Here is a 24531-nt window from a genome sequence, read left to right as displayed (position 1 = left end):
ATAGAAAATAACTAATTGTGACTAAAGTGAATACAAAAAAGCTAAATAATAATATTGCACCTTTAAGTTTAAGCATATTTTTATTTATTAGGCCTTAAAATAGGTAGTAATCGTAGGTAAAACCGAACAATACGTTATCTGTTTTTAAGTAATAAATAACTTTATCTTAGTAAACTATGATATTCAATGAAATTAGTCCTAAATAAAAAAATATCGCTCAACAAAAATTAATAATTTATCTATGGTTTAATGAAACAGCTTATATTTAAATTTAAATCAACGATATTGGGATTAGTGTTACTAGTTGGTTGATATTAATCCAATATGTAGGAGTATATATTTACACTTAGCACAGTATTACTTGAAATTTTAGATGAGCAACTTTCAAATTTTCTATTATTTTACGATTATATAATTTTAAATAAATTTTATATTATATTTTGTCCGTAAACTTTCTACAATAATTTTAATGTCAAATGCATTTTGAATGTGCTATAGGGACATAATATTTTAGTATCTGGCAGCTCTAAGCAACACCAGCTACAAAATGCAATAATAAAAAGAACACTTCGTAATTGGTTGTTGCTCTTGCTACGCCTTACGCTGTTTAATGTTAGAGTAGCTCGCTCGTTATGGACGTGAAAATTGTGTAGTGTTTATTTATGTATGAGATCTTTATATTGAGTAAAGATATGAAACATTCTGTGTATCTTTAATGACTCTAACAATGATAATGTTAATAAACTCAATCAGTTCGTGAATTATACGCAGTAGTGAAGAAGTGCAACAGGCGATTTAAATTCCTTGTAAACAGAGGAGTACATCGTGAATACAAAATGCCTACAGATTCAGAATGCGATTATGACTTAGTTTCTAAGGAGTGGCTTTTAGCGAAATTACGCTCAGACGAAAGAGATACTGTTCTAATAGATTGTCGAGGGTCAAATGAGTACTCAGCATCTCATATACGTTCTGCAGTGAATTTCTCCATTCCCAGTATAATGTTGAGGAGATTAGCTGCAGGCAAAATTGAATTGGTATCGACTGTTCAGTGTAAGGAACTCAAAGCACGAATCACACACTGCTGTACGCGGGGTACATTCGTGCTATACGGCGATGGTGCTCCGCGGGATCCCGACTCAGTTCATGGTATTCTGCTGAAGCGTCTTAAGCAAGATGGCGTGCAGGTCGTCTGCCTGGAAGGTATACCATAAATTTGTATTAACTTAGAATAATATATTTATTAGCTTGTATTTATTATTATTATTCTCTAATAGAGCCAGATAGACCTGATATCATATGTTATATACTTTAAAATTAAATAACAAAGCTAAAAAAATTATACAAATAGTAAACAACTATTACTTTGGTAAACATGTTAAGTAAATATTTTATTTATCATGCAGTAATAGTACTGTCACTTCTAAAGAAAAAATATCCAGCTCTCCCAAAGACCTTTAAGCTATAAACACCAAAAAATAGAATAAATCTTATCTTACATTTAAAAAAAAATTTTGAACTTAAAAAAAGACTAGTTCTGTAAGATATCTATAATTATATAATGAATTTGAGTAACTTTGATACAAAATATTTTTTATAGAATTAATTTAGTTATATTTTCTTGAATTTTACATTTACCAAAAAGTTTTTACATTTTGGTCAATTATTATTTATGTCTTCACCATAAAACTTGATGGAAGGTGCAAACCCATTTGGGTAGATACTAGATAATGTACCACCACCACCCAATCATCACATATTCAACCATCAAACAACGATACTCAGTATTGTTTTGTTCTGATTTGAAGGGTGCACAAGATACATAATGTCTTAGTTCCCAAGGTTAGCTTTTTGGTATAAAGAATGGTTAATATTTCTTACATTGCCAATGTGTATGGGCAATGGTGACCCTTACCACTAACTGACCCATAAACTTGTCCGAATACCTATTAAAAAAAAAAAAAACTCACGACCACTTACTTACTTCGGCATACTAACACTCCACATTGCTATACATTATTAGCCACAGAGTTAAAACTATACCAACTTAAAAAAACATAGATCAGACTGTAGTAGAAAAAATGTTTTAGCGTTAAATACATTTAAAGTCAGAATATTCAAATAAACAGGTTTAGTTTGTACATTTTAATATTCGTATCTTATTTAAGAAAACTGATTCCCTGTACATGCTTACCCCCAATTTTAAGACGGATAAATAAATAGAATATGGATGTTTACTAAATATGATGGTTTAAAATTTTGATGGCTGTCACTTAGTTTGAAGTGCAACTTTAAAGGAAAACATTGCAAGGAAAACTGCCTGTGCCAAATAATATTCTGCTAATCAAATCTTCATTTTATAAAAAAAGTTAAACTTTACCCAGCAGTACATGTTTACCAGTTGTTGGTTTTTTATTATTTAATGCCAGTTAATTTAGTTTATCTTAGATAAAACAAACCAATAACATTAGTATACTTTACTACAAATTTATTACAATTTTATCAACACTGTACGCTTAAATCTTTATTTATAATTATGTGATAAGTGTGATTAGCAGTTGAAAGAATCTACGTTAGGTATCGTTCGGCCGTTAAATTAATATTATGTGTCTTAAAAGTAATGCCGGAGGTCGCAAGTCGACGCATCCGCTGTTCCAAACGTGGGAGAGGAAGTCTGCTACTTATTGTGCTCCTCAATGCGAGACGATAGATTATGATCGCCGCACTAAGTCGAACTCGTTTGTGTTTCCGTCTATGGTATATTTTATGGGCTAATAAAATAATACAATATCTTCATACACGTAAATAAGCGCTTATTACGTATTCGATTAAAGGAGAACGGCGCTGTCTATGATTATGCTATGGAAATATTATGAACCAGTACGCGCAGTCATTGCATAACGACGTATATATATGTACCTACTAATGAATCACAGCAATACCTACAATACAACCGCTGACGACATATTTACTATCATTTACTACAACTTGTTTCGAGTCTTGTCATTATTATTTTATGCTTGTAATTCATGTTTTATTTTACATCGAAAAATTAAGCTGTTAACGCAATTATATGGCTTAGGAACCTCGGAAAATCTCGAAAGTTACTCTAACTCCATTTTCCGAGGTCCGTCTGTTTGTTACATCATCGTGACTAAACCAATCTTTAACCTGGAACCTTGATTAGATATAAGTATATTCAATTAAGGGATTTACGGGGAAAAATGCAAGCGAATGAAATACCTGGGTAGAGGTAGTGAAATATAATTATAGGTACTAAGGACGGTGGAAGCGTCGTCTACGTGATCCTATTTTGTGTGTGTAAATATAACAGTATTAGCGCTATTTCAATGTTATCCACATTATTTAGGGCAAAGTAATAAATGTGTAAACTTAGACTCGAGAGGTTCAGTTGGTTGTTGCCGGCGAAAGCACTATGAATGAAGCATTAACACTAATAAACATACGATCAAAGGCGGCCGGATGCCTGCATTGCTTCGGTCTTCGTCGGACGGAAGAGTGCCGCAATTTTATTAATAAGTTCCTGTTTCACTCACGTCCTGCCGATTCCATTAAGTCAACTAAAATAATAACTACGTAATTAAAACTTTATATTATCAAACTGTTCATTTCTATTTAGTTTTGTCAAGAGTATAATAAATAATTCATTTAATTGTATGTATACAATTTCAGTGTTTTTACCATGTGATAGAGTATAATGGTCATCTTCAATGCCGTATTCACCATACGGGGGCCCGAAGGACTAGCCTATTAGCATACGCTGTTTTTATTTCATTTTAGATTAATATAGCCCAACAAAAATATTTAGAGAGAACTTTTTGGTTTGGTATGCGATTTATTAAATAATGAGATTCGCAAAATCAGAAAAAAGGGGTCGATTACAATTTCGGGCAAGCACGGCTATGGAACACTGCCCCATGTTTTCAGGAATCGTCTAAGACTGTTCACCTTCGCTTTTCGCGTGTAGACAACTCCTTATACCGTTGATGTGCCCCACCCATTAGGCCTAAGGTGATTGTATTCCTTATGCCTGTGATTAAACTAATGATGTTGTATGGGTAACCCCTCGTCACGAAGTCGTTTGCTATATACCACCATATATAGGTAGCTGTAGTAATTATTAACATAGTATCATATCATATATGTAGTAGGTACATTAATATAATAAATAGCTAACGTATAAGCAACAGGATGTTGCCAGCTCATCTCGTCTCGGATGCTTTTCATTTTAATAACGTAGGAAATGGCATGCATCTGGTTCTCGTAACCGGACATAATGAGCTCATACGTAATGAAATTGTAGTGGGAAATGATATCTTGAGAAATTAGAACGTTGACAACTGGAATTGCAATTAAGCCTGTTAGATCGACTCGTTTCTACTACAATTAGAAAATATAAGCAACCAAATTGTTATCATTATATTAGAGTAAACATTACACGTTTCGACAAAAATAATTTTATCTTTACCAATATTATAAATGCGTAAGTAACCCGTCTGTTGCTCTTTTGTGGCCAAACTTTACATGGCGTAATTTGGTGGGAGCAAGTTTGAATCCCCAAAAAAGACTGCTAACAAAACACACTCAATTGCGATATAAAGTAATCGATATTAATTTGAAAGTAGGTAAAATATAGAGAATAGTTATTTGAAAGAATATTGCACGCCTCATTCACGAAGCGTTGATTGAGTGTGCTACGGGTTTTTCATACGGGTGCTTCATTGCTGTCGGATATTACACTGACTTCAAATTCTTTCAACATTTTTCATAGTGAATTGAAGTTGTTTAAAAATCGATACTACTAACCACTACTCCGACGGTGTTTTTATCGGCACCTTAGGACAGACCAATTAGGATATTTCTGCCTTTAAATTGGCGAACTTTTAATATAAACTTTTATCTCCTATTAAGATGATAATTAAAAAAAAAGAAACCCTTCTTGCTCACCTACGTTATAAGGTACTCTGCAAATGCATCTAACCAAACCGGCTTGGGCTGTGGAGCGTCAGTCAGTGTTAGATTTATTAAGTAGATTGCTCTCGACTATTTCAGTGACTTTACATTCTTCACTTTTGATAATACATTAAAATTATATATCGACACCATTTTTAAGAAATTAATTTCTAAAAAATATTATTACCTGTATTATACTTGATTTATATTTACATATATAATTATTTTTTAAACAATATGTTATGTCCAAAACGTTTACAACGTGTTTATCTATTGAATAGGCGACGTAAAACAACTAATGAATAACATTTTGGATTTTAAAATCTTCAAATTTTTAAGAGAAATGTCTCTTTTAAATCTCTTTCTAGTTCCCTTCTTCCAAATAAAACTGTTGCCGGCAGTTCACTATAAATCTTTGCATACGTTCTTAAAAAAAAGTCCAAGCTAATTCTGCAGTAGCATTGTATCAAATTTGTTTATATAGTTCGATGAATAAAAACGTATTTTATTTTAACAAAAACATCTTAGGAAAATAATTCATTGAAATGTTTATGACTTAATTTATTTTAACTTCAGTTACCAAATTGTTTGAATAAATTCCTCGTTACAATACAGATTGGCTTTAAGTTATATTTCGTTTCGTTTCGCAACGTTGATCATGAGTTAACAACTGTGTAAGACTATTTGTTATTATATTTTATAACTTAAGTGTGAATTTCAATATTTTGTTATTATTTTTAAACACTTTTTTTAATCTGTGTTAAATTTACATATCAATAACTTCCTTAGTTTTTTGTCGAAATTTAAAAATCGAATAGGATATTTGTTTATCAACAGAGATGATGAATGTGTAACAGCCAGTAAATGCCTACTGCTAGGACTCCTACGCCTAAATACACATTTCCTTTTGAGAAAGCAACGCCACCACGCTACTGCAATGTAGTTTGGCTACAGATGTTTCATCATTCATCTGACACAGGCTGTTTTGGTCAGGATGTCTTTACCCTTTAACACGAAATAAATTATAACCACTACACTTCTAATTAGAACACAGCACAGCAGAAAAAATAGTTTAGTTTCCGTGATCTTCAGTTAACTTTCACATGGTCTAAGAACTGGTTTATCGGCTCCATTATATCAGTAAATTCCCATTAATTTTTGTCTAATAGTACAGTGATGATAGGACGAGGATGAGGTCGGGCGCAGTGCGGCGACTGTTCCGTTGATACTATTATCTGCAAATTATCTCTTGTCGGACGGCGCCACGACCATTATCAACTTGAAATCGAGTCATCTCTTAATTGGTTCACATGTTATAGCGTTTATTAATTGAACGTGGCTGGAAAAATCACTTTGTACAAGTGATTTCACAGCATTCATTAGAATATCATAAAGGATTAATGTGAGTGTTTACGTATCGAGGTAAATATTTTGTTCTATCAAATCTCGATAGCCTAGAAATGTGGCAAATTGATCTGCAATCTGTTTTATATATTCTCAGAAGATACGTAAAACGATGCGAGCCAATTTCAACTAGGAATCATCTTTCCCTTTTTTTTAACACCTCTATTTTTGTTCGAACGTTGAACGTCCTATATTAATATCCTCTGGTTTCTTGGAAGTTGAGTTGAATGCAATGACGTCAATCTTATATATTCCGAGAAGCTAAGTTAAATATTGATCTTACATTAACCGACCTATTATTATTAGTTGTTTATCGTAAATTTACTAAATAAACGTTTAAAACACAGAATGTATTATAGTAGCTTTTTTTGTAAAGACTTTGTTTTCGATTTTGGAATCTATTTGTAAGGCCGCGTTCGACCGAAACAAAAAAATAAGTTTCAGCAAAAAGGTTTCACTTGTGTCACGTGTTCCGATTTGCATTATTTTTTTATATCTAATGATATTCGTCTAGGTCGAAATTCGTCCAGAATTATTGTTGGAAAAATGAGGAAAATTTTTACATTTATGTCTTACTCGTAATTTTTTTATTGATAATTCTAAACCTCTAAATAGATAAACAGAAAAAAAGGGAAAACCGATAGAGTAAGAGAAAAAGGTTTGGTTTTGCCTTTGCCTATTTATTCATAAATAAAATTGATTGCGAGTTTTCTGTATAAAGTATCTATAGACTGTTTAATGTCAAGATGCTATGTACTGGACATTTGATAGTCTTGATACAATTGACCTATCTTTCAGTAAATAATATCAATCGTCGCCGGGCACTGTGTGCAATGATAACTCGCCCACTATTTCTTTAAATTGAAACCAATTGTCAGATGACATGATTAGGATTAAAGCAAGAATATTCATTATTGAGCATTGGTTTACTTGTTAAAACCTATGAATATATGTTTTGGTAGGTAAAAAAATATTGTAAATAATGGTAAAAAATTATCCACACATATTATCCCCTATTGAATATCTCTAGCAACGAAGGCGCACAATCATTCGTGCCAAATGAATGAATGAAGTCGAGTAAATCACTTTTTTGAAAATAAATTTATGAAATAAAATAAAAATATAAATAAAATAAAAAATAAAAATATTTATTTTATAGGGAAAAAGTTTTGGTCAAAAGCTGTTCCATGAAATTGTACTACAATTTATTATTGTGTGTTACTAATAATCGTTTAAACGACTAATGACGCAATTTCGTCGACAAAGGTAATAATAATAATGATTGTAAACCAAAATGAAAATCTGCGTGTTTAGTATTCATCCTTGTAACTAGTAGTGGGTAGCACAAGGTTGTCGGTAGTGCGGAGGACGCAGACCAAGGCTCGCACCTGCCTCCCACGCCGCCCGCTCGCTCGCCGCCTCTCAGCCCGCGTCGTAGCACCCCATCCCAATGGCAATTATATTCATGTTATGTCAACTGTGTAATCAGAGATTCCGCTGTTTTTAGATGTATCGGATATACACGAATCGCTTTTGTTTCTGGAAAGCGTCTAAAACGTATGGAAATACACGAATATGATTTGTATAATATTAATTTTACTGCTGCTAAAAGAACTTTGGATGCTGATAAGATAATAAAAGCATGTTTTTTTTCAAAACGCTATGCTATACTTAAAGTTTAATTATAAAGATAAATGAAATACGCTGCTAATGTATCAATAAACTGATGACTGTTTCATAAATATCACATTGTAAGGGAAAATAAAACTTAAACAATTTAGGGAGGTAGCTTTTGCCGGTTCTCGTCAGAGCAGGACGTTTTCTTTTCTAAACTTTTTCGGCGGTAGTTTCTTTTTGACTATTAAGCAAAGGTCAAATGATAATTCATCTTGGTATGATAAAATATCGTAAATTGTTTATTTTTAATATATTTTATATATACTGTAAGATCGTTCCCTAATGAGAATTATAATTATGTAGAACTTCCTAAACTACAACCGACTGTACATACAAAAAAACGTTATAATACTTATCTATTATATGTATATAACATAGTAGAATCTTTATCATAATAAAAAAATCTTTATTTAGAACCTATTCAAGTTTTAACTTTTTGCTCGAGTTTTTGTATAAATTTTAATGATGTACTAAAATAACAATCCGTGGGTGTTTTCGTAAACCTCTCTCGGCTGGTTAAATGATAACGTTTTCTTTATGTGGGTGTAACGGGTTAAGGGATTTGATTCAGCCGACGAGGGGCGAATGTAATAGAGTATTTGGTACCAAGGATAAACGTGGGGGCTGGCAATGAGACGTGCGAGGGAGGGACGGGGAGGGGGGGTCTACGGCGTTCATTGAGAGCGGCGGATGAATGGGCTGCGATGACTCACCGGATCGATGCGGACACCCCGCCCCCCGCCGGCGCACACCCGCCACCCCCGCCTCCCCCGCTCCGCACCCGCCGGCGATGTCGCGCGGCTGCGTGCTGTGGCCGATCTGCAACACCGACTCGGCCCAATTTTTTACATAATTCATTATTCATGGCGAGCCGAACGCCGACCTGCACTGGATGACTCTTGAAACCTCTTAAGTTTTCACTTTCCATAATTCTTTGCGATTTCATTTGTTTATCTTGAATTTCATACCGTTAACTAAGAACAAATAATTCGTCTTTAGGTATAAATAGATACATAAATACATATTTAGATATAGTTTGCAAATATGATGAGCGTAATGGGAGCGAGCAGCATTACCATGACAATGGGATTGGCTGACGGCAGGAAACTGTCGGCAGGCACGCAGGAAATGTCGGCTAAAGCTGGCTCGGAACACTGGACGCGCATTAAAACGCCTCTCCGAACACAATCGGTTATTAATATATACGTGCTTAGGTTTTAAACAACATCATCGGCTCCTTATGTTTATTCGACTTCCTTCGTACTTCGACAGAAAGAGATTTGAGATTTAATATGTACTTTATGTGGTACGATATCTTATACGAATATGCTTACATATCTATATACATACGGATGCCGATATCTCTTTGAGATTAAAATACTTCGACATTGCTTGATCGATCGCCATTAAAGTTGGCACATAGTATGTGGAAAGGACCGAACGCTGGCGCGCTAAAATGTTTCTATCGGGAAATTAACTTGAAACCCGTTTTCCCAAAGTACCATTTAGGCGTTTAAGCTCTTCTTCCTTTCCAATGACCATTTGTATTTTTTATGTTCAGTATTTTAACTCGCTATTAGGTGATGCTGCAGCATGTAGGAAAATAGATTAACCAACCAATTTGAAGAAGTAATTCAACGCTTGCACTTACTACCTAGGACTATATTGTTGCTTTCAACTTTATCTCCAATACGATAACGAATACCGAGTGGATCGTTGAATACTCTAACTGAGAAATCAGTAATCATTTGTATGTCAATTAGATGGTGACTTACATAACTTGACAAAGGTCTATTGTGTTTTCGCCAGGAGACTTCGCGGAGTTCCGTCGCGCCTATCCCGAGTGGTGCAACGAGGCCAACGCGCAGCACGTGCCACATCTGCCGCTCATGGGATTACGGTAAGATCGGATACAGATCGAAATCATGGATTAAACGACACTTTCTAACTGCATTTATGAATCTTACAACTGTAACAGTAATGTTATTAATAACCTTTTAAAATAGGTGATTGGTCACCGCCGTCCATTACTTAAACCATACCAGCGCTAATCATTCCTAATAAGAATTAATGTCCTTTTTTATGTAATCAATGACACTAACCCTTCGAACCGAACAGGTGGTAACATAACTAGCGGCTAGATTGTACCATACCATAGCCAGGCAGATCTTCCCACTGTTAATAGTACCTGTGTTTCTTTTCTTCGTCAATTTGCTACGTAACGCAACTTTTTCCTTGGCGAAACGAAACTGATTGGTACAACTACCTACAGTAAGTACAGTATTAGCAACGCACTCGGCAGCATTACGCAGCGAGTTTGATTGGAATCTAATTACGCGAATGTGAAAAACAAGCACGCGTGGGAATCCGATTTCATGCGCGTGAGACTTTTTCCTCGATTACAATTTATCGTTTTAGAAAAAGTCGTTCGTCGAGTCAACCAACCTATCCCGTATCGACTGGATGTAGAAGCTAGTTTCACGAGATACGCCCTTGTCGGCTGTCTTAATTACGCGCATTCTGTATACTTATATGATGTACGTACGGCACCTAATGGATTTAATAGTCGCGGCTAGATCGATACCATTTAAGGAAGTACAGATGGCACACCCTTCGCTTTGATACACGAATCAAGTGTCTTCTAAAATATCTTAATATTATGTTTATCTTTTAAAATCGTTTCATTGAAGCACATCACAGTGGGCGCTGTGTAAATAAACGCTAAAATTCTGTATAAAATCGAAGGTCATTAGTCATAGTGTAAAAACAGTGAACTATATTTAGTTAAAGGCATTGAATTATACTGCTCCATCTAATTGTCCCACACATCGGATAAGTTCGACCGCTGAAGGTTACCTAGCGATTCTATAATAGCTTGTCAATGTTATACAGTTCATTCACAAGTACAAATACACTATACCTAGTGTTCGTTCGTTGGTCTTGTTGATTCGTTCAATTAATGTCGAACTATGTTATAAACGCAATATGCTGTATTTTTATTGAAATATAAACAATTTTTACTTGGATTTGTGGCTTTTTGCACTTTTGTCGATAATTTTCCAACAAAAACGAACAAATTTAATTTAGTCTTTATCTAGGAAATTAAAAGTATTTATAGAAACTAATAAAAACAACGATAAACGAAAATGAAAACGACTAAATTTATATTTAATATATAATTGATATAAATAATATAAACGTGTACGGAGTTTCACGCGCACACGGCGGCGAAGACAGCAAAGCGCACACATTGATAAGCAATAAATTAAAAAATGGTTAATGAACTCATTCATTTAACATTCGTGCCTGCGCCGCCACACCGCCTCATTGATGTAGGTGTGTGCGGTTAGCGAACTGTGTTATGTATTGCATTAGAGAAACGCAAGTTGCGCCTTCAATGGCGTCCGCGCCATTCATACATCGTCCGTGCACACGGAACCGTTCACTATATTTTGCTTGTCAGGGCAAAACCGTGCTTACAATCAGCTCATGTACGAGTGCTTATGATACGTCGCCGCTGTGAACGTAACAATCGCTAGTTTCTGACAATGCTCTCGTTTCGTGTGACGTCATCCGACTTAATATAACTCCTTTCTTGCCTCTATTGTTTTCGTCCGAAAAAAGATACTCTTTATTCTGTTTTCTGCCTTTGATCCGTTTTCCGCCTACGGGTTTCCCTTTCGTAACATCTTTTTTATGTCTATAAATAGCATTATATGTACACGGCGTAAAAAAATTGTATTGGCCCATTGCAAGCGGCACTATCTATAATGTTAGAGAGACGTACATCGGAATATGAATAAATGCATTATTTTAAATTTCAACTTGCTAGTCGAACTAACAACATTTTATATAGATAAGATTAGGTACTTTTCAAATTAAATAAATATAAGTATTGTATATATAAATGAGTTGGTACGTAAGACCTTTATTGAAAAATTGAAAAATTCTATCTGTAAATGTTTTAGTATTGTTTTTGTTGGCTTAAGCTAGAGAAACTTGACCTTCAAATATTTAAGGTCCTTAGGCGTTCTCCTAATCAAGAATCGTTACGTCAATAACAATACAATGAAATATTACTCATCGATATTTTTTTACTAGTCGATATTATTTGAATGATTTGAGTCGTTTAGAATTTGTATTTAGTAAACTAGATGGTGTATTGTTTTTCTTTTTGGAATCGAATGCTTTTTCGTTCATATTTTTTTTTATTTGCAAGTTTCTATTTCTATTTGTCATTTCTATTTCTAGTCCAATTGTTGATGAATCGTTTTGTGTAAAAGGATGTGGATGAAGTGTGAGGAAGATGGCAATGTTACACTCCGATAGCATGCCGTTGGTCCTGCACCTGATCTCACCGGTCGTGTCTGATTTCCGTCCGGATGTCGGATCGGATTAAGAAAGTGAACGAATAGAGAGTGCTCCCGTGCTTTCAAGTATAAGTCAGTGCACTGTAATATTTCTTACCCAGCTTTATTAATGAGATATTTACTAATGAACAGGAACATTAAATTAACAATCTGTATTCATATTGTAAAGCCATGAGTACGCTTTCAGACCAACCGAACAGTGTTAAAGCGTTCCTCAAATATATACTTTGACAAATTCATAATTTTCTTTTTGAAAATGAAATCTAATCTCAATACAGTCTTTTTTCCAAGCCGTAATCTGTCTTATAAAAGTTTTTGTCATGATACGATAACAATAAAGATAAATACAAATCAAATGAATATTCAGATATAATGTAAAATATTGTGCGTTGCGATAATAATATTTGTCGATTTTCTCCTTACCCATGCTATATAAGAGATAAGTACATGATCCTCGTATACATCGGCGGTTATCGACGTCACGAAGGCGCCTGACGTCAGCGAGAAGCGTTCTCGTGACTCCATTCACGAATTCGTCCCATCACGGCCACGGACGCGTCTCATCTCATATCTACACTCATTTATTAAACCAATAAACAACTCTTCCACTTGTGATTCAACTGAATCGTCATCTTTTAAATAAAGTTCGCGTGATGTCTAAATATATGTAGTCGAGCACGTTTACGTGAATCAGTCTCAATTTAATTATTTATTCATGTATGATGTAGCAATTTATCAACGGAAGTCATATGGGGACATATATAAATTATATAAGTAGCTAATTAATTTGTATTAATAAACAAATTATTCTTGACCCTGTTTCGGTCAAAAGTTATGAGCTATCAGAGGTACACTTTCAATCACCTCACTGCATATTCTGATTGGATGGAACTGTGCCTCGACGGGATGAAGATTAGGATCAGAATTAACCGTTTTACATGTCCGAGGTACATAAGTGTAACACTATCCACTTCCTTACACTGTATTCACGTACTACTACCTAAAACATGACGAATTATCAACAATCGGATAACTGCCAAACGCTTCTGATAAATATAATTTATTGACATAAAAATATAAAAAATTCTATGGCCTTACCCTGGAACTGGCTCTTCATCCTTATAGCCACCAGGCCAACTAATCAGTTAAATTAGCAGACTTAGAGCAATTGTCACCAAATCGATATCTGAGAAAAATAACTCGTTAGTGAAAAACAAATAAAAAATATCAATCGTATCTAAATTTAATTGTTAATTTGTGCAATCGCAGTGTTAATTTTAAAAACGGCAAATTAATCTTTTATCTCTAAATAATCTGGTAAATACAATCATTCGGTCGGGACGTGTTCTTGTTATGTGTTTTCCATTGATATAAATAAATTGATTTCGAATCGATGTAATGTTTTTATTAATTGACGTAAAAGGTTTTATTAAAGATTGTAATCTTTTATAGACACTAGGTAAATTTTACAGTCTAGGTACGAATCGAAGGCACTTTAACTTGGTGGTAGGGCTTTGTGCTAGCCCGTCTGGGTAGGTACCACCCACTCATCAGATATTATACCGCTAAAGAGCAGTATTGTTGTGTTCCGGTTTGAAGGGTGAGTGAGCCAGTGTTACTAAAGGCACAAGGGACATAACGTCTTAGCACCCAAGGTTAGTGGCGCATTGGCGGTGTGAGGAATGCCTTAATATTTCATATAGCGCCATTATCTTTGGGCGTTGGTGACCACTTAACATCAAGTGGCCCATTTGCTCGTAAAAAAATCAAAATCAAATTCAAAACTAAAGTAATAACTAACTAAATAACAATTGAAAATAAAAAACAATTTATATTTGATAAGCGCTGTTCATTTTTTCATCCAACATCAATTATATTATAGTTTTATATAATTCTCATTAAAATAGTCAAATGAGACCAAACTCTATCCGTTTATTAGTTTTTATTAAATAGATCCACTATCCACCTCCTGGCTCCGTTGTCACACTAAAACGACGCTACCAAATTATTGTATTATCAAGTTTATTACGTATAAATCAGGTTATCAAATAGATAAATTAAATCGAAATAGTTTTAAATAAATTTACACGCTGACTTTTTAAAAAATTGAAATTATCGCACTAGTAGTTTGTCAGTGTTGTGCAAGAATAAACCAAAAGTTATGAAGTAAAACAAAAAATATATGAAATGTCTTTAAAATAATATTCATAACATTATTGTTATATACAATTTTACAGGATAAGTGTCACTATATAGTAAAAGAAAACTCTTTTAAATCTTAACAATTTTGATTAGTGCTTCTGTGGGAACATTCCTGACCGACACGGTCTGATCGTAAGACTCAACCCTTTACTTCTCGCTCATAACGTATAATTGACTACCTGAATATTTTTTACATGACCTAACACCGTGCTACCTTCCTCTTCTGGGCGCATGTCCGACTTGTAAGGTACATCGGTGTGAACTAATAATAATTAAAAAAAAAAATTGTTGTTTTATTTTTTATTAGTACATTATACAAATTAATAATATGTTCAAGAAATAGAGACACAGAAAGGTTTTTTGTTAATAAAGAGAACAAAACATCGCTTACGAGTTTTTCCCGAAAACATTGGGTTAGGTTAGGAATTAAAAAAATAAGTAGGCTTACGTATTAAGTATATTAAAATTGACTTTCGAAGTATGTTAAAATTGACTTAAATCTTGTATTCATTAATAGATTAAGATTAATATTTACATAACGTTATATTTTCTAATTTAAAATTCGTTATGATTATGGCGACGAGTTAGGTATTATTTGTTTGAAAGTGGAAATTATGTTCGACTGAACGTTATTCTGATTACAATACACAATAATAGTTATAGGTAAAATTGTAGCGCGTCGCCACTCGCAGAGACACGGTACGTTTTGTTTTCAAGTCTCATTGATCATTTAACGAACTCTGTTCGTTGTTTTTCATTGAGCGGTCGAATTACTTCAAGGCCGTTTCATTCAATAGTTGCAAAACTAGTACAAAAACTGATTTTAACCAGTTATAAAACAACAGAAGATTTATTTCATGCGAATGTTTTAATTTTGCTTCGGTGAATATTTTATTTTATAATTTTTAAAACACGTTCTTAATTTTATAATTATTTAAAGTACAGAATTAATAAAAAAGATAAATATTAACGGAAATGTATAATATATACGTTAAATGCGCGCAAAACTGAGTTATTATAGTTGTTCGCGACAAAATCTATCAGAATGAATTTAGAATACATCGCTAAAGGTCTTTGTTCGGACAGCCTAGCTCGTTAATCCTGGCAGGATGAGAACTAGTAAGCAAGGCATTAAAAAAGAGTCCCTTGCAGGCGGTCATTGGCTGCGGGCGGGTCGGCGGTCCGCATTCCTGTGCGCCGGCGCACCGCACGAAACAGCACGCCCACACGCACCCGCTCTGTAATCTACACACTATTAACCGGCTCGCTATAACGATTTCTAACTCGCACACACTGCGAGCGATTCACACGTACTCCATTCTCGGCAGCCTTATACACGGTACAGACGCTTATGTAGAGCTCGTTCATTAATAACGCGACCGGCCGTGTCACGGCTTCCGGTGGCCCCGCGCTCGCCTCCATTCAAATACAAATTGGATTCGTATGAAGTAGGCATCATTTTATTACACAATGCCTATATTATTCATGACTTGATAGTATTTTACACGAATTACTTTTTAAATAATTATATCATTTTTAAAACGCCGAAACTGTTGTAACTTGTGCCACCTATAAACCTATCAAACACGAAAACGGGTGCCCTCAAGGTGTTTTTGATAAATTAAAAATATAGTTAACATACTTTCGTTAGTTATCTGTTTTTAAATTATTTGTCATTTGGAAGAAACGTTCATTGAAAACATTTAACTATAAATAATAAGGGACTATAATTATATATACAAGTTTTAGATTGAAAACAAACAAAAAATAATAGATTTTGTTATTTTTCCAACTATATTTAATTAAACTTCAAAAACGGTTCGTTATGAAGTTTACTTGAATAAAATTGATTTGATTTTTGAACTAAGCTAGTTGAACGGCTTATTCTATTTTTATTGATGAAGACCGCATTAAAATCCGTTGCATAGTTTAAAAGATCTAAGCGTACAGATGACGAGAAGCGGCTTTCTTTTATACTATAGATATATACTCCTAAAACATTGTAACTCTAAAAACAATTGTAGCATTATCAACTTTAGTTAAAAATTCGACATGTGGTATGTCGATTGATATGTAGTTGGTTGAATTCGTATTGGAAGTATTAATGATAATTTATTAATATACAATAATTATATATTCAATAATTGTACAGAATTCGTCATTTCGGATGGTAGGCGAATAGAATATTTTTTAGTAACTTTGAAATTTAAAAATTTGAAACATTTTACATGCCAGCACTTTTTAATACCTACAGGTATAGTACAGTGCAGTAACAGTTTTTAAATTTCCCATCGCTGGACTCCTCATTGGGGACTTCTCCTCATTGGAGATGTTTGCAGCTTATTCCACCACGCTGCTCCAATGCGGTAATGTTAGTGGATAATACGTAGGTAATTGATTCTAATTAATTGAATGCATATGAAACCTCTTTTGTTTAAGATTTCTACATTTGTAGCGAAAAGTTTTGGGTGCCCGTTTTTTTTGCCAATGGGTGAATGTGATAGACAAAACATAGGAACAGTTTTAACGACCGTTACTCATATAAGGTTTTGTTAAATTTAACTGAAATAATACGAAAATGCTTTAATTAAATTCAAATTATCTCGATGGTAAATAAACAGGTGAGCTCGTGATAAAATTTGTCCGTACACCCACATTAAAATCGAACGAAATAGTTCTGTTGTTATTATCAGATCAGAATGGCGCGGCGCGTGGGCGAGCTCCCCTGAATGGACGTGTCGAGGCTCGCCCACGCTCGGCCTACGCGAGCGCCTTTGACGCTACCATATGCCTAGTTCGTTACTGCCTACAAACGCGAATAACATTTTATTCAATAATCATTACTGACTGATCGGGGATTCTACTGTTATTGAAATATTCGAATGTAAGAGAAATCATTTTGAGAGATTGTCGAGTAACGGTCTAATATTGTTTGGCAAACTTAATTGTTTACTGAACTTGCTTTATTGTATACTAAGTTATTACTTATATACATATGTTATATTGGTACAACATTCAACCATGAAGTGTTGATAAATATTATGTCGTATCGAGTATTTATTTTGCTAGAGGTTTTTCCATCGATTCCGAATCGGTAACCGAACGTAGGCGTTCTTTTATTCATTCCATTCATTTATAGCGATATAAGCGAACATCGGCCGCGTGCTCGAGTTATATGATTGTTTTCAATAAAGGCAAACTGAATGACGTGGAGACTATTAAGAGGGCGAATCCGGGAAAGTATCGCGTGGGAGTAGACGCGTTGGCGTCGCGCGGGCTCGAGTGGCGTGGCGAGGGGAATGGCGGGGTGGTAGAGTAAGGACACACTGTGTGGGCGGCCATTGATCCACGGGGGCAGGTGAATGGTGAGCCCCGGCCTCCTCCCCCATTGAGCAGCCCCGCAGGCCGCGATCGATGCGGCCTCTGCCCGGGTGCCGCACCGCGCCGCCCGCATCTTGCTGCGGCAGCGGGAAGCCGAGCCTTCCATGGTCGCGTCGGTCAACTTATAATTAATCATACAACATACATTTATAACAAATGAAATCATAAACCAATCCTTTATGATACATTTAAAAATGTACCATGTAGCAGACTTACAGAGAGCGCCATTCGATTTTTACATTATTTTAGTAGACATCGACCCTTTCGAACTGACGTTTTATGATTAACTTTTTTTCATTATCTTTGCAGAACCAAATATTAAGTAGCTAATTATTTTTAATGGTATTTTCGGGTCGTATTGTATATTATTTTAATTCGACATGGTTCTTACTATTTGTTTAGAGCGTAAAAAGTTTCATTTTAAAGTTTTTGTTATTTATCAGATACTTATAAAGCTATTTGTAATTACGTATTTTTTATTTTATATCTTAAATAATTGGGTTACATTAATATATCAGGAAATTGTCTTACATTATAATATTTTGGCTACTACCGAGCACTTCAATTCAATACTTACATGACGAGTCATTAAATTTTACTTTAATACAAACCGATTTGGAATCGTCACTAATATCGTTAAAATTAAAAGATTTTCTTATTTTATTGGAAGATTAATAGTTTGGTTTCTTATATTATAAGAATAAAGGACTCTATTAATTTCGAATTAAAAGTGACTTGTACAATTTCGTACAGCTTAGGTAGTTTATGAACGTATCTATCGACATTATTATCGAATGCTGTGATATAACACAATACATATCGGTTTCATTGTTATTTTCCAGACGTAGATTTTTAATTCAACGCATCGCACGAGCAGCGTGTTTTTAGAAATAAATAAATGTATGTTCAAATTATTTCTTCGGAATACCAAATATATGGATTTGTCCATTATTAATTTACTACGTTTTTATAAGGAATCTGAATATTAGTCGATGGTGACATAATAATTCATCTCTTTTTTACACATTTCGCTGTTAAGTATAAAATGTAAACGAAATATATTTGGCATATGTATGTGGTATTCCACTGGTTTCTGAACGTTTCCGTTCCGCCACGTGCATATCGTATATTTTTTATATCATAGAGAAAAACAAGTGTCTCTTTTTTAAATTGTCAGAGCGCTGGAGGTTTGCTTTTTATATTCTATCAATAATATTCTACCTTGGTGACAAATTTGAGATAATTCGATATATATTTTAGACTCGCTAGATTACCTATGCTCACACTTGACATAAAAACAAATATATTATAAGTAATTATTCTTTTAATTATTATTATATTATCGTGTTATGTTTCCAGTTCGCTCCGCATATCGGGTTCGGGCTGCGACGACGCGTTGTCGTCGGGCTCGTCGTCGGAGTGCGAGGACGCACACACACATGTGCACCAAGACTTCCCTATCGAGATACTGCCCAATCTCTATCTCGGCAACTCCACCAACAGCGAGGACTGCGACGCTCTCGCCAGGCACAACATTAAGGTAAATATTTATAAAAAATTAAAATATAATGAAATGGAAACAATGAGCCTGAGGTTAGGCCTCATCACGATCCTGCCACTGATCGTCGATCTTTATTCCATTGTCAACGGAGAGTGATCTAATATAAGAGACTTTTGAAACTTTTAAAGATTGTGATATAAATTGTGCAATGTTTGCAGTACGTGTTGAACGTGACGCCGGACCTGCCGAATACGTTCGAGGCGGAGGGTTGCGGCATCAACTACTTGAAGATCCCCATCGCTGACCACTGGAGTCAGAACCTCGCCGTGCATTTCCCGCAAGCCATACGATTTATAGGTTAGGATCTTTTAATTCCGAACAATTAACTCCATGTTTTATTATAACGTGATGAGTCACCAAGTATACAAACGTGATAAGTAGAGGTGACCCAGCGGGTAAAGCAGGATGCAGTCAGATCAGTGTCATGCCGCCGCCACGATCAGCATCGGCATCAGTAAAATTATCATATATAAAGCAGTGCCGTGTCCGCAGAGGAGGCCATGTCGGCGCGCTGCGGCGTGCTGGTGCACTGCGTGGCCGGCGTGTCGCGCTCCGTCACCGTCACGCTGGCCTACCTCATGCAGCGCCACCGCCTGTGCCTTCGCGACGCCTTCGAGCTCGTGCGCAGCCGCAAGACCGACATCGCGCCCAACTTCCACTTCATGCGCCAGCTGCACTCCTTCGAGCGCGACCTCGGCCTGCACGAGCACAGCGCCAGCCTCGCCAAGGTGCGCCTCGCCGGCCGCGTGCCGCGCGCTGTGCTGTAATACGCTCGGACTCGTATTAGAGCACAGGGCGGCTGCCGCTGGCTCCCCTAACGGCGGCGTGTTGGCTTGCTTGGGCAGGTGCTGGAGGCGCTGGGCGAGCGCGGGGCGCGCGGCGCGGGGCGCGCGGCGTGCGGCTGCGCGGCGCGCGCGTGCGCCCGCTGCGGCGCGTCGCCCGACTCCGGCATCGAGTTCGACCGCTGGAGCGCCGCGCGCGACACGCCGCAATGACGGTTCTTCTCGCGCCGAACCCCGCCGCTGTGCTCCTGGGAGGAACATTATTGCTAGTGAAATATTACGTGTCCTCTGTTAGCTGTCCGGTGAGCCCGCCGTCGGCGAGGTCGGCGAGGTCGGGGCGGCGGGCGCGCCTCCGGATGCATTCCGAGATATCTTCCGCTGCGTTATGCGTTTCGTGTCCATTTCGATGTTTCGTTTAAAGAGAGCGTTGAAGTTTGTATATTGTTTCTATTCCATCGTCCCTTTGGCTGATGGACCGCCGTTCGTGTTACTTTCTCCTCTGTGAGGACGACGCCGCCGAGGGGGGGGGGCGGTTCCGTGTATTGGCGCCGCGTGTCGGGGTGACCTCGGACGATACTTGCGTTGGATACTTGCATACTTTATTTTTAAGTTTTAAAATTTAGTAAAACAGGTCTTCTTATATTGATTCTTCCATTGTTGTTATATATGGTTATGCAATCGACGTGCGTGCGTTTGTAGCGGATAATATATAGATGATTATTAGCTTAAGATGATTTAACACTTAATTAAGCGCCCAAATAAAACTTAGGGTCTTGTTCTAAAGGCGATTAAAGAGGTTACAATAAAATCTATATCGTGCCCCTGACAACAGCTATTTCTACATATTAAATTTAGATTGAGAGTATATTTATAGTTAAAATATAGATTAAATATTAAAAAATGATTACTCTTTATTTTTCTATCGATCTTCTGCAACCTGTAATGTTAATATAAAAACTCAATTATTTCCCGATTGTGATGTGAAATCGACATCTGGTCCGAGTTCTTCGATGAGAATGTATTTTAAACGTTAGTAGCGACTTGCTTATAATTATAAATGTGTATTTTTGTATGAACTATAGTAAACCTGTGAGAGCCCTTTGAAACGTCAAGCGACAAACAGCAGCGTCGACTTCGCCGGTCACGAAGTGATGTATTTTACTTTGTACTCATTTTAAATTGGCGTTTATTTTACAAGTGCTGTTAAACGTAATATTTTTCTATATGGTCAAATTAATTTCACCGATTCCTAAGCTAAAATAAAACAAGCTTTAATATTAAGTATGATATTATAATGATGTAGTAAATTGTTACGTATTGTAAATTTGTTGTAGGTTAAGTCTTATATTGAGATTCGACTTCCTTTATTCGATGCCAACTTGTGTTAAATTGTGAACGCAAACCTCATGTAAAGTAACAAATGATAATATATGTATAGCAGAATCACTCGTTATAGGTCTCACATCAATCAGTTTTCGTATTTTGAGAAAGTTTAAGTGTATTATTATACGCATATTATTTTCTTAAATGTATAAATGTGAAGGCTATGGTGATAGAATTTTTTAGCCTTAGTTGCACGATATACTCGAGTTTTATATTTGTAGACGTAATTTTATAATAAATTGTAATGCACAAAATCACCAAAGCCTCAGTATAATGTCTAACGATGCATCGGCCACATCGACACATTACTTACTGTATTCAGTGACGACTCATGTCTCGTACCTGCACGTCTGTGTAATAAACTAATCTTTGACAATTCGATATGTGTTAATCCACGTTGGTGACATACTTTTAATGTATAATTTAGTGCTTTTTACGTTATTGTGCGGTTCAACCGTCAGTCTGATTGATCTATCGCAGTTATCACTTGAAATAATCACTAAGTGTTGCGATGAAACTTGTACAAACGTATGTAAATTAACCTCGAAGAAACAAAATATAAACACTGTTAAAAATATTGTTTTTTTTCTGAATGAAACCTTTATATTACAATAAAAGTTGTATCGTAGTTCAAATACGACGAAGCATTATACTTACTTTCTGGGATCCTGTTGTTAAATCTTATACATTGCTTTCCACAAGACTCACTATACGGTCGAGTAACAGGTGGTAATAAATTTGTGTTCCTTCCCTGTACCAATGTTAGGAGTACAAAATTTTAGCAACAAATATTTAAAACAATCCGAACATACAAGGTATTAGAGAAGAAACCGTTACTGTCATTCATTTATATAACAACTCTTCTGCAACACAAAATGAATAATGCAGTAAGAAGTCTATTGCAGGAGTAAGCTTGTAAATTTTTGTGATAAAAACATAAAATATTTTTTTGAGATTGAGTTTTACATTATGTACTAGTTTTAACCCGTGTGTTAGGGGAGGTCGTAGGTATTGTAGGTACGACGCATATGTCCTTACTTAGGATTAAAGCTTACTTCGTACCAAATTTCATCATATTCGGTTCAGTGGCTAAGACGTAAAGGGTAACAGACAGACAGAATAACAATCGCATTTATATTACTAAAGATTACAATCGAAGAAGGAATATAGATAAACAAACCCTAGGTTTACATATTTCATGCGATTTGAATCTGCTCAAACTCAAACTCAAATTCCTTTATTCAACATGGAAGCATTACACTTTCTTATTGATGGCCAAATTAAACACTACCACCCGTTCGGAAAAAGGAACACCCTGACCTGAGAAGAACCGGCGAAAGAAACTCAGCGGGTCTTTTTTTGTCAAATTAATTATATACATAATTGTATATGAGCAGAAACAGCCAGGAGGCGATCGTTTCATTTCCAAGGTGTGCTATCAAACATAAACTCACAAATTGTATAGTAAACCTTTCGCACATAAGCGTTTCTTAACAATTTTTCTAAATTTGGCATTAGAAGCTTTTTGAATGCTTTCTGGGATCCTGTTGTAGAAGCGTATACATTGCCCCACAATAAAGTTACCGACTCTTTGGCAGTCGAGTAACAGGAGTAACAAGATTGTGTTTGTTCCTTATACCAAATTGTTATGAGAATCACATTTTCTCATAAAAACATTAATATTTTTCCGTACATACAAAACATTACAGAATATATATTGAGAAGCAACAGTCAATATCTTAATTTCTTTAAATTTATACCTTAATGATTCCTTGGCTTCTAGGTTATAGATTGCGCGAATAGCCCTCTTCTGCAGCACAAATATAGTATGGATAGCGGCTGCTTTACCCCAAAGCATAATACCGTAGGTCATTATACTGTGAAAGTAACTGAAATAAACTAGGCGAGCCGTATCAACATCGGTAAATAATTTAATTTTTTTTTACCGCAAATGCCGCGGAACTCAGTCTACCCGCCAATCCGTTTATATGGGGGAGCCACTGTAACTTGGCATCACGGGTAAGGCCAAGAAATTCAGTTGTTTCAACTGGATCCATCGATTCCCCATTGATAAGTACATCGGGTTTTACATTTTGCACGTTTGGTGTGCTAAATTTTACAATTTTAGTTTTAGTTTGCGATGTGATGCAGTACAAAAAATTACTTTATAACTATATTTTTTTTTACAATATTCCACTATTCCACTTATGACAACAATATTCTGCTTATATCCACTTTAATTATAGTTCCAAAGTCCCAATAACAACTTCACCGCTATTCAAAAGGTTTTAATCTTTTTTTCCAGAATCTAATATATCTCAGTTTCTTCAAGATTTCAACTTTTGTTTATTTGTCTTATGCTAGCCGAGCCAAGCCAAAGCTATGCCACAACAGTTAATACTGGAACTGTCCCAAAAGCCCGCCTATGACCATAAGTGCCGTCACATCCGACTATCAAGTGAGAGCAATCGAATATCCGAACCATTATTTTGGGAACGTCATACGCTAGTTTAGGCAAGAGAGACTTTTGCCCATGGCAAACGAAATAACTGAAAAAAAGGATTGTCGCAATATCAGGGAAATAAAACGCAGTTTGTAAACAATATAAACTATTAATTAAAAAAATATAGGACGTACGGGATGTTTGATTTATTCATAATTCATGATTATTGTCTTCCATTTCACTTTACTCCTTGTGGTTGGACGAGGACTAAAGAAATCAAAATAATTGTATAATCGAAGTGACATAATTTCACATCAAAATCAAAATGGTAAGGTATATAAATAAAAGATTCCG

The 24531-nt window shown here is 35.6% G+C and overlaps 1 protein-coding gene across 1 annotated transcript; it reads left to right on the top strand.

Annotated features, from left to right (window-relative positions):
* The first annotated feature begins 562 nt into the window (after positions 1–562).
* On the top strand, positions 563–20593 carry LOC125064106 (dual specificity protein phosphatase Mpk3-like). Its single transcript, XM_047670899.1, has 6 exons — positions 563–1203; positions 9865–9955; positions 19368–19548; positions 19728–19866; positions 20062–20297; positions 20415–20593. Exons 1-6 carry the CDS (start codon positions 837–839, stop codon positions 20562–20564), a joined length of 1164 nt encoding a protein of 387 aa, XP_047526855.1. The 5' UTR covers positions 563–836; the 3' UTR covers positions 20565–20593.
* Positions 20594–24531: the final 3938 nt, after the last annotated feature.

The sequence above is a fragment of the Vanessa atalanta genome, chromosome 5 (assembly GCF_905147765.1).
Source record: "Vanessa atalanta chromosome 5, ilVanAtal1.2, whole genome shotgun sequence".
Taxonomy (NCBI): domain Eukaryota; kingdom Metazoa; phylum Arthropoda; class Insecta; order Lepidoptera; family Nymphalidae; genus Vanessa; species Vanessa atalanta.
This window is presented reverse-complemented; position numbering and strand designations above follow the sequence as displayed.